This window comes from Onychostoma macrolepis, chromosome 03 (assembly GCF_012432095.1).
Source record: "Onychostoma macrolepis isolate SWU-2019 chromosome 03, ASM1243209v1, whole genome shotgun sequence".
Classification (NCBI taxonomy): domain Eukaryota; kingdom Metazoa; phylum Chordata; class Actinopteri; order Cypriniformes; family Cyprinidae; genus Onychostoma; species Onychostoma macrolepis.
The window spans coordinates 44,508,806-44,521,248 of record NC_081157.1 but is presented as its reverse complement, the minus strand read 5'-3'; the positions used below and the strand labels follow the sequence as shown (position 1 = coordinate 44,521,248).

The following is a 12,443-nucleotide window of genomic DNA, read 5'->3' as shown; positions in this document are numbered from 1 at the left end:
TCCGGATATTGACCACACTGAATAAGGTCCGATTTCATCACCTAATGACAGTGTGGAGTCAAAACTACAGATCAAAATTGCAAAAAATTCAGTGTGTGTTAGTAGGTGAATCTGCCCACAAACAGCTGGAAGGCACAATTTACTGCTTCTAATAGTAAAGGAGTGACAGCCGCAGTCCTTCAAGTTAATGGCCAATCAAAGGAGGATCTTTCCAGCCGCTAGGAATCAATGAAATACGTCTCATACGAATCCTGCTGTTGAAGATTAAAAGTGAAGAAGGTGTCATAGTATCTCTTATACCAGCAGCACAGTTATGCTGAAACACAGGCGGGTCATAAATAAATCATAAACACAGAAAAACATCAACTACAAGGACAGAAAAAAAACAAAAACAAACACATGTAGTGATGTCACTGACAGATTTTGTAAAAGCACATGGAAAATAAGTAGATGTTGCCTAAGATAAAATAAAAACAAGAAACTGATTAATTATGTAATTCTGATTGGATATAAAATACACTACATTTCAAAGCTTTAAAACAATTAATTCACTTACCTAACTTTTCTGTGAGATGTTACAACAATTTTCCACTTGTCATGATCATGTAGAAATGCGACTGCAAAAATAATTATTTATACACTTAACAGCTTAAAAAGTGCACATTTAAAGGCAAATAAATAATGAAATTGCATTTAACTTTAAAACAAATGAAAGATAAATTAAAAAGTTAAGAAATAGTTTTCTGTGGTTTAAATATTTTAAATAAATAAATTAATTCATTAAAATTAATTAAATTATTTATTTATTATGCACGTACGTTTTACACATTTAATATGTTTTTTTTTTTTTTTTTGTGGTAATCAATCTTATTCCAGGTAACATTTTATTTCGGTAGTCCACTTTAGACATTCTACTAACAGTAAGTAACTTTGCAACTAGATGTCAACTAGCAGTCATTAGAGTATTAGTAGACTGTCTGCTTAATATCTTCTAACACTTTATTTTGATGGGTCCACAACATACAACATACCGACTTTAAGAAACTTTGCCAGTATGTGTCAATATCTTCTGCTAACCCTAAACTTAACCTAACAGTCTACTCTGAGAGTTAGTAGACATGTAGTTGCAAATTAATAAGAAATAGTTGACACGTAGTTGCAAAGTTACTTATCACTTATCACTTAGTACTTATCTTATAGAGAGAAAGGTATATGCACGCCCTGGGACAGCGAGACCTCGCGCTCGCGTGGCAGTACCAGCGAGTCTCAGAAACTAAATAAGGTTTGGGCAAACCCTAAAGATTTTTTGCTAGGCACTTTTTTGAAGAGGGGGAAAAAGGTCGCTAAAGGGGTCTGCAAAGTTGCTAAATCGGCAACACTGTGAATCTCCATTTCTCTAACTACGGTTAGGCCATGTGTCAAACGCAGAGCGCATTTTCTGTTTGACCCGTGGCCTAACCTCTTCAAAAAAGCGCCTAGCGAAAAATCTTTAGGGTTTGTCCAAACCTTATTTAGTTTCTGAGACTTTGACAGCCCTAATATATATATATATATATATATATATACACACACAAGTTCTATTGATAAAGTTTAACTGGCATTGAGCCACAAACTTCCCTTTAATGCCCATGTAAATGCTATTTTACCATCAGCAATTTTTGGTCATGTCACACAAATGTTTTAATACCAATTTTAATCCAACATTTCCTACACTAAAAAAAAAAAAAGGTTATCAAAGCTTAAGATGGGGAATTCGTGGGTGACCTTCAGCAAATCATACATTTCATTAAAACCTTATTTCTTAAGAACCAACACATTGAAAACATCACAAATTCCCTGTAGTGTCCCTGTTGTGCATTGCAGACCATCATCGCTGTGGCAAAGCATCATGGGAAATCCTTGATGGACTGATAGTGAGCATTATACAGAGAATGCTGTTAATTAACATCCTTCTCAAGAGTAAACTCCATTTGATTTGGTATAATAGCTTATTAAATGCATATCTTCCATTATTGTTAATTATCCACCACTCATTTTCTTACCATAATTGCTTTCGATGGCTTTTGTCGGTTTGTTCAATATGTCAGAGATGTTGTGTCGGACAATCATAAAATCAAATGTAAATATTATTCCTATTCAAAACTAGCAGACAATGCGTATGAATGGCTGAATCAACCAAATTTATTCACCATTAGTCTACTAGTACAGATTAGAAAACACACACACACACACATTACTGTACACATTTGTGTCATCAGATATACTTTGGGTGGGTTGATTATGCTAGAAAATGTCTGAACGGAACCAATGAAAATGCAAAAAGCAACCCATAACCCACAAAGCCAACTCACTGTTTAACTGCAGCTAACTGAGCGTATTTACAAATCACCTACGCAGAACGAAACACTGTCACAGGTGCACTAAAAACTCAGTGACCGGCGTATCGTAGAAGAAACCCAGGAACAAAACAGAGATAACCCAGCTAACAAAGATACGTTTTAGGAATGTTTTGCTAACATTGCTATTAGGTTATAATTTTTTTTATTTCTGAATGTTCTCTAAATGTCCAGTTTATTTAAATTTTGTTTAAAATAGTTGTTTCTTGGTTATGCAAACGTTTAAGGAACATTACATTTCATAATTTTGCAAATATTATGGGAACGTTACTTTTGAATAAGTAGTAACATTTAAAAGATGTTAGATGAACATCCAACTAAAACATCACATTTGATAATTTTGCAGACATTATGGGAATATTACTTCTGAATATTCTCTGACATTCTAAAGTAACATTAAAAAAACTTTCAGACAGACATCCAACTAAAAGTTTAGGGGGGAAAAAATAAAGTTTTTGTAATAACGCTTTGGGAACATTATTAAAGACCAGAGAACATTGAACAAATGTTCTATTAACATTACTGGAAGAACAACTACAAATGCTGTTGACAGAGCTTAACTTGAAAAACATTAAGGGAACATTCCATTTTATCACTTCGCAAACATGATGGGAATGTTGCTTTTTAATTTTCTATGACATTCAAAAGTAACGTTTAAAAAAAAAAAAAAACATTATACGAACATCCAACATAAATTTTGTGTTTTTTCATTTTGTAAAAATTATGGCAATGTTACTGTTAATTGTTCTCTGATATTCAAAAGTAACATTAAAAAAATAAATAAAAACATTAGACAGACGTCCAGGTAAACCATTTCAGCAAAAAAAAAAAAAAAAAAATTCCATTAACAATGTATAAATAATGTTTTTATGCTAAAATGCTTTTTTTTTTTTTTTTTTTCATTAAATAATGTTTTTGTGGTAATCATTATTAAGCTACAAATTCTGTTGACAGAGCAACTTGATGTTGTGGAAACGTTACATTTAATAATTTTGCAAACAGTATGCGAACATTACTTTTGAATGTTTTCTGAATATTCTAAAAACAACTAGTAACAATAAAAAAAAATGTAAAAACTGTTACGTTTCAGGATCAAAAGTGCCCTGAACGGCGTATAAATAATGTTTTTGTGCTAACGTTTTGAGAATGTTCTTAAAATCCAGATTTGAATGAACTTTGAATGAACATTCTATAAAGTTTACCGGAAGAACAACAACAAAATGATGTTAATAGAGCTTAATTTGGAAAACACTGGGGAAACATTCAATTTTGTCATTTTGCAAACGTTATAAGCATTATGTTTTTTGAATGTTCAAAAGTAACATTTAAAAAAAAAAATGTTTTAGGAAGAAATGTTCCATAAAGAATGTATAAATAATGTTTTTGTGCTGAAGTTTTTAGAACATTTTGAAAACACCAACAAATGTTCTTTTAACGTTTCTGATAGAACGTTTGGTTCATAACTTTTCCAGAATGTTCGCTACAGTTCTAAAAACGATCCCTGTTAGCTGGGAATGAGACAAAAGAAAGTAAAACAACATCAGTCATTTATTGTGCTTTTAAACCCTTTCCCCACTTCGTTATCGAAACGGGACGTGTTTTGAGAAGAGGCACTCGCTAAAGTGCTTACACCAGTTTATATTCAACCGCTATCGCTATTGTTTAGGACTCGAGTTAGAAATCATAAATCTATATAGGTTCTGATTTACTGTACGTATAAAGTCAGTGCAGGATTCGCAGCAGTTCTGGAAAAAAATAGTTTCAGGTTTCTAGTCCAGCGTCCGCGCGCGAAGCCCTTGCGTTTGCTCTACGTGCGAGAAGAAAGTCTAGATCCTTCCCAAGCCGACCCGGAACTGATGGAGTGGAAAGCTTGCACTTGAAGCGGGAACGGGTCAAGGTGGCACGCTTAAAAAAAAGAAACCTGTCGAAAGTGGGCCACCGCTGCGGATTCCTCCAGCTGGATTGTTTGTTGACATCATTCGCTCTCCCGCCTCTCGCCCTCTCAGACAGTTACTTCAGTCTTACTGGCGGTTCTGTACTGATGATGGTGATGTCCGGGGATATACTGCAGGTGGTCCACCGTATGCATGCGGCGGTTGGCGAACGCCTGCCTTTTGTTGCCCACCTGCGCGCTGTTAACAGTCAGTGTGTTGTAGGACTCGTTGTTGCTGCTGCTGGGGTGCGAATGCATCTTCATCATTTTGTAGTGCCGGTCCATGACCGGTGTGGTCGGCACGAACATGTCCGTGTGTGACAGTGCCCGCGACATGGCCTTCTCGCGGAAATTGGAGCGCCTCAGGGAGAGCATCTTATCTGGCGAGAGCAGCGGGTCCTGGGAGTGCAGTCGGTCAGCTGACAGCAGCTGCTCCTCGGACAGGATGCGCCCGTGGTACGGGGATAGACCGCCGGCGCCGCCGCTGTATGATAACAGGCCATAGTCCCGGTGCGGTTTGGAGCGGGCGGGCGAGAGCACGTGGTCCTGGGACATGGCACGCTGCACACGTTTGGGCTTCTGGCGCTGCGACGGTGGTTCCACGTTCAGCTTGATCATGTGTGTCTGCAGGTTGCCGCCACGAGGCGTCGGATCGGGCAAATGGTGCTTGCGGATGTAGTACTCGTCATCCTTGTCGCCTGAGGATGAGAGAGCAGAGCAGTGCTGTTAAAGGGGTGGTTGATTGCGATTTTACTTTTTTAACGTTAGTTAGTGTGTAATGTTGCTGTTTGAGCATAAACAATATCAGCAAAGTTGCAGCGCTGAAATTTCAATGCAAATGGAGATATCGTCTTTTAAAATTCTGAAAGTTTAATGCCTACAAAAACGACTGGTAAGGGACTACAAAGAAACCAGAAAAACCCCGCCCCCAGGTTTTATTTTGAATAATTATTATTCATTATTATTGATATTATATTATAATTATTTTACTATACTTCAATACAATATAATTATATTAATTTAGCTATAATTACAACAGTCTATAATTAAGCTTATCTATATTAATTTCTTAACTATAGTGCTTATTTTTCGCAACTGAATTTTGAGTTAAAATTGCAGTACAATCAAATTTTGACTCCAGGCTTATTCATCACACAAAAAATTAAATATATTAACTTCTACCAAACAACCCTAAAACAAAACTTGTCTAAAAATGAAGTAAATAAATAAATCAATACATTTTACAACTTTTTTTGTCACTAGCTTGTCGTGTAGTGTAATACATAGCTTAATGCATAGCTGTAACTACTTGAACTGATGACAAGCTCAAGCTGTTAAGTATAGCTTCCCCAAAACGTACAAGATGATTTCCTTTCTGAGCAGCAGTGGACGGAGGCTGCAGCCGCAGATGAATGTGTTTGTGAGCGTTCAGTACGAGACCAGCTATCGATTCACCGCTCAACTGTTTATCTTGTAGTTAATGAAGACAGGATCCGATAGCTGGCCGGCTGCTGTAGTTCAGAATTACCATCACTGACAGTGCAGGCGGCCCAACATGCTCAAAGGCCGAATGTGCCGATGTGAGGGCATGACATTAGACGTGAAAAGGTCAGTCGGACGGTCACGCCGGACCCCAGAGCTCAATTATCTGCTTCAGATCAGCGTGCAGTAATGCAATCTAATGCCACAGACGCACAATATGAGCTACTGGCCATCCGGGATGAAGTGCGCTGGACGTCCCATCACACGAGGAGCATGAATGCTAATCTGTGAGCCAAAGAGAGCAACCGTTTTATTACCTGTCTCTTATTTATTATGCTAAATATATTTTTTATTTCATTTAATGTTTATTCATGACCAAAAAACCTATAAAAGCAGGTCGTTTCCTCAAAATGATAAATGTTGTTTGATTTTATTTTATTTTTTAGTTAAAACTGACTTTGCATATTAATCCTTTAGAGCCTGATATATGGACAGTACAGTAGTCAGAAAAATCAAAAATTGTTGAGCCAATTTCAAAAACATAGCCACCATGTTAAGACTGTGTCTTATCAACTAGTTTGACCAACTAGTAGCTAGCCAAGAGGTAATCAGACTTACTTTCTGGATTCAAATTAGACCAGTCTATCTTTTTATAACTGACTTTAAAAACTTATGACCAGTCTTAAAGAAATAAAATTAGATGACTAACTTTTTAAGACTAGTCTAAGTGGTTTATGCAACCGGCCCAACGGTTGAATGGAAGAGTCAACTGAACCTCACGGAAGCTTGTTTCCAGCATGGAATAAAATCATAAATAAGTAAGCCCACAATTCAGAGTTTATATATAACAATCTAAACTTCTTTTCTCAGAATTGCAAGATATAAACTCAGAACTGTGAGATATTAACTTTTCTGAGAAAAAAGTCTTATATAAGACTTCCGATATACAGGTGCTGGTCATATAATTAGAATATCATCAAAAAGTTGATTTATTTCACTAATTCCATTCAAAAAGTGAAACTTGTATATTATATTCATTCATTACACACAGACTGATATATTTCAAATGTTTATTTCTTTTAATTTTGATGATTAGAGCTCACAGCTCATGAAAGTCAAAAATCAGTATCTCAAAATATTAGAATATTACTTAAGACCAATACAAAGAAATGATTTTTAGAAATCTTGGCCAACTGAAAAGTATGAAAATAAAAAATATGAGCATGTACAGCACTCAATACTTAGTTGGGGCTCCTTTTGCTTGAATTACTGCAGCAATGCAGCGTGGCATGGAGTCGATCAGTCTGTGGCACTGCTCAGGTGTTATGAGAGCCCAGGTTGCTCTGATAGTGGCCTTCAGCTCATCTGCATTGTTGGGTCTGGTGTCTCTCATCTTCCTCTTGACAATACCCCACAGATTCTCTGTGGGGTTCAGGTCAGGCGAGTTTGCTGGCCAATCAAGCACAGTAACACTATGGTCATTGAACCAGCTTTTGGTACCTTTGGCAGTGTGGGCAGGTGCCAAGTCCTGCTGGAAAATGAAATCAGCATCTCCATAAAGCTTGTCAACAGAAGGAAGCATGAAGTGCTCTAAATTTTCCTGGTAGATGGCTGCGTTGACTATGGACATCAGAAAACACAGTGGACCAACACCAGCAGATGACATGGCAGCCTAAATCATCACTGACTGTGGAAACTTCACACTGGACTTCAACAACATGGATTCTGTGCCTCTCCACTCTTCCTTCAGACTCTGGGACCTTAATTTCCAAATGAAATGTAAAATTTACTTTCATCTGAAAAGAGGACTTTGGACCACTGAGCAACAGTCCAGTTCTTTTTCTCCACAGCCCAGGTAAGATGCTTCTGATGTTGTCTCTGGTTCAGAAGTGGCTTGGTAGCCCTTTTCCTGAAGACGTCTGAGCGTGGTGACTCTTGATGCACTGACTCCAGCTTCAGTTCTCTCCATGTGAAGCTCTCCCAAGTGTTTGAATCGGCTTTGCTTGACTGTATTCTCAAGCTTGCGGTCATCCCTGTTGCTTGTGCATCTTTTCCTACCCAAATTCTTCCTTCCAGTCAACTTTGCATTTAATATGCTTTGATACAGCACTCTGTAAACAGCCACACCTTTCAGTAATGACCTTCTGTGACTTACCCTCTTTGTGGAGGGTGTCAATGTTCATCTTCTGGATCATTGCCAAGTCAGCAGTCTTCCCCATTATTGTGGTTTCAAAGAACAAGAGATACCCAGAATTTATACTGTAGGAATGGTCATTTATTCAAACTCAAATGTAAATATTCTAATATTTTGAGATACAGATTTTTGACTTTCATGAGCTATAAGCTCTAATCATCAAAATTAAAAGAAATAAACATTTGAAATATATCAGTCTGTGTGTAATGAATGAATATAATATACAAGTTTCACTTTTTGAATGGAATTAGTGAAATAAATCAACTTTTTGATGATATTCTAATTATATGACCAGCACCTGTATAATCGAATAATTTGTCTTGCAATTCTGACTTTTCTTTGCTGAATTCAGATTTTACATTTTGTAGTTGTGTTTTGTTTTCCACAAAATAAGTAAAATAAAAAAAATAAATAAACTGCAGTTGCAACATTGTATCTCACAATTCTGTTTATGGCTCACAGAATTGTGAGACAAAAGTCTGAATTGTGAAAGAAAAAGTCACAGATACTGATATTTATATGCTCAAAAAGTAAGATGAAATCCTGATAGCTTGTAAATCAATGATCTTTATAACAGAAACAAAAAATGATATTAATATCAGTCACCACTCTGAATCAATCACTACAATGTCTTAGTAAGATTTTAAATGCTTAATTTGATGATCAATACAGTTTAATGCCATGATAACTGAGAAATATGAAATGTTCCTCAAAAGATCTGAGATGTTTTGGAGGATTGTGAAGATCATTCCTCCACTGAGGAACAGTGAAAGTAAAGCTTCTGGAACCAAACGCTCCTCAAAAAGGCTGATGATCAGATTTGATACATTTGAACATGTTTTTCTTAAAAATGACGTCTGGATAATCAAGTAAACTTAAGCTGATTCAGTCTAGTAAGTGTTCATCTAGAAATATCAGTATAAGTATTATTGTAAAAAACATTGAAGCATGACCTGAAGGTGGACGTTTGTACGATTATACTAAAAGACCTTTGACTTGCTAAAACTATCAATCAGACGACAGAAGGCATGTATAAGATTGTGTGCAACAGGTTTTTCAAAGTTTTGATCATTTAGAAATGTGTGTATCAAATATGATACAGTAGTATTTAAAGGGTTAATCCTATAAAATTGCATGTTATCTCTCTCTCTCTGCTCTGCGACCCTTCTCCCTATTAACACCCTGAGTAATTGTTCTCCATTACCATTCATTATACTCTCAGGTCTGCCTCTGGTCGACTCACAGCAGGTGAAGCCCTAAATTACTCAAACAGCACTGCAAACAGGCCTTGTGATTTAAGACACCAGAAGCACCATTATTTTACATCTCACAGGAAAGAAAATCCACATTAACGCTCCAACACGTCTGTAGCACATCTATGTCTATTCATGTCTGTCTACAGAAATGACTAATGTGTTTTTTTGAGATTTTTATTTTCTGTAATTCATGGTAAGTTTGTTTTTGCGATCAGTGTCCATTTGAAGCTTCATTATTCATTCCTCTTGGTTTTCAATTTTGTAATTTTCTTCATTTGGTGTTGAATGTCATTGATTAGTGAGCTGTAGTGCCGCCTGTCTGATCATAATGGCTCAGGACTATGTTAACGCAGCATGTCAATACTTTCATGTTTAATTTATTCTGCCCTTTTGTATTTAATGAAAGCCGGTCGGCTGGTTATTTTTCATTTAGCAGGTGCTTTTATCCGCAGCGCATGTATTATAGTTGCAGTCCCTGTGGAGATGAGTGTCCTGCGCAAGGGCACTGAAGTGACAGCAGAGCACACAAACTTTCTAATTTAAGACACAACCTACTAGGGGTTGAAACCTACAAGTTTGAGGTCAGTATGAAGAGTTTAATTGCAAAAAACAGATAACTCCGTTTTTAACAATTTTCAAAAATCATGTTTTTTTCATTGTGCATTCCAATTAATCTCAATCAAACTGCAGTTGGGTTATTTTGATTAAGTAAAAATAACTAAAAATACATCTAACACCATAAAACACAATAAAAAACATGATAACATAAAAAACATGGTTTTTGAAAATTGTAAAAAAACGGAGTTATCCGTTTTTGCAAATAAACACTTTTGCAAATAAAATCACTTCTGCTCACCAACGTTGCATTTATTTGATTAAAAATACAGTAAAAGCAGTAATATTGTGAAATATTATTACAATTTAAAATAACTGTTTTCTATGTGAATATATTGTAAAATTTAATTTATTCCTGTGATCAAACCTGCATTTTCAGTATCATTCCTCCAGTCTTCAGTGTCACATGATCCTTCAGAAATCATTCTAATATGCTGATTTGATACTCAAGAAACATTTCTGATTATTATCAATATTGAAAACAAGTTTTATTTTATTTTCATGTTTCTTAGAACGTTCAAAAGAACAACATTTTTGTATGATTGTAAATGTCTTTACTATCACTTTTGTTCAAATAATTGCAGCCTTGGTGAGCAGAAGAGACATCTTTCACTATTGCGAATCCATCTTATGCAGTTCTTATATAATTTATCATGTGAATTCTGCACATAAATGTATGAAAATGAATCTCTCTGTCTCTCAAATAGGATGGACAATAATGAAGGGAGGAGTATGTACTTAAGTCTGTTTTCATGGCCATCTCGTAGGACGGTGGGAGGTGCGTGAGGTTCTGGAAGGACCGGGAGAACGACAGGTCATACGGCTCTGTCTGGGATGTCAGGATGTTGTTCATTCGCGGCTTCTCTGCATGGCAGAAAGGAAAAAAGAGGCAGAGAGAGAGAGAGAGAGAGAGATGAAACACATCCCATACAAGTGAAAGCAGTTCCAGCTCAGTGTATGCAGGCCTCCATGACATCTGTCTGAGAGTGTGTGCTGGAATAATTTTTGAGGAACTTGTTTAATGAGGGTGAGTGTTGGTCCAGGCAGCTGCTCAGCCAGTAAAACACTTGTTGGGAATGTCGTTCCCTCTTTTTAACTGTGTGCTCATGGGACTATGAACTGCCAGGCCTGGGATTTACAGGCTATTTTCAAAGGCTTGTTTCTAGACTTGTATATATGACATTATATGTGCACATATTCCAGACCACATACAGCATACACTGCAAAAGATGATTTGCTTACTCAGTGTTTTGGTTTTGTTTCTAGTAAAAATTCCAAACTTTCCTTTAGGAATAGTTCACCCAAAAATGAAAATTTGCCAAAAATGCACTCAGCATCAGGTTTGATTCTTCATGGGAACAGATTTGGAGAAATGTAGCATTACATCACTTGCTCACCAATGGATCCTTTGCAGTGAATGGGTGCCGTCAGAATGAGAGTCGAAACAGCTGATAAAAACATCACAATAATCCACAAGTAATCCACACCACTCCAGTCCATCAGTTAATGTCATGTGCAGTGAAAAGCTGGGTGTTTGTAAGAAACAAATCACTAAGACATTTTTAACTTTAAACCATCGCTTCTGGTCAAAATATGAGTCCATTATACATAACGATGCTTCCTCCAGTGAAAAAGCCTATCTTCTGTTGTCTCTCACATCAAAATCCACTGACATATTTGTTTAGAGCTCCCATTTTAGCCAGAAGTGACTGTTAAAACATCCAAATGATAGATTTGTTTCTTACAAACACATATCTTTTCTCTTCACAAAACATTAAAGTGGACCTATTATGCCCCTTTTTACAAGATGTTAAATAAGTCTCTGTTGTCCCCAGAGCGTATATGTGAAATTTTAGCTCAAAATACCCCACAGATAAATTTTTATACCTTGTTAAAATTGCCACTTTTAGAGTATGAGCCAAAACGCTGATTTTGAGTATGTTGCTTTAAATGCAAATGAGCTGTTGCTCCCAGAGAAGAGGGCGGAGCTTCAAGAGCTCAAGCTCTGGCATTAGCAGTGCTAGCCTTTGCAAATAAACATTCCACTATTAGTACAAGCCTGTTATCTTTACAGAAAACATACTCTGTTTCAAAGACAGTCATCTGATTATACTGTGCATAATAAATTCGCGTTTGTGAATTACACAGACGGGGAACACTGCGGGATAAAAATAACAACATAGCTGGTCTCATGCTATCACAAACTTTATAAGTCCCACTTCTGATCATGAGCTCGACAACTTCAAGCGATCGACTCACATTGCTTTCATATGCAACTTTTAACTACCACATTCCTATTTACGATCATTCTGGCAGCACGTGAAGGCAGCAGCAGTGAAAACAGGCAGAGACAATGATAGCTTTAGCAATTAGCCTTACTGAGTGCCAAGAAGCTCTTTCAGAAAGGCAATTTGGAAAAAAAACACGTGATACTTACTTTGTCTGGAGCTGACGTTCACACACAAAGCATTGGTATTAATTCCTAAACATTTAGGAGATATTATCGATTTTTTCCGGGATATTTCCTTCAAAAATTAAATTTAACCACAGTGTCCTCGGCTCAGATG

At 36.6% G+C, this 12,443-nt stretch overlaps 1 protein-coding gene across 2 annotated transcripts in view; it reads right to left on the bottom strand.

The window, feature by feature from the left end:
• Nucleotides 1-2,170: 2,170 nt before the first annotated feature.
• Nucleotides 2,171-12,443, bottom strand: part of LOC131538165 (protein shisa-6) — a 112,407-nt gene continuing 102,134 nt past the window's right edge. For both annotated transcript variants that reach the window (XM_058772042.1, XM_058772043.1), the window contains 2 exons: nt 10,615-10,740; nt 2,171-5,027 (listed from right to left, as the gene is read on the bottom strand). In XM_058772042.1, the coding sequence (XP_058628025.1) occupies nt 4,399-5,027; nt 10,615-10,740 (755 nt within the window). In that variant the 3' untranslated portion in view covers nt 2,171-4,398. The remainder of the gene's footprint in view (nt 5,028-10,614; nt 10,741-12,443) is intronic.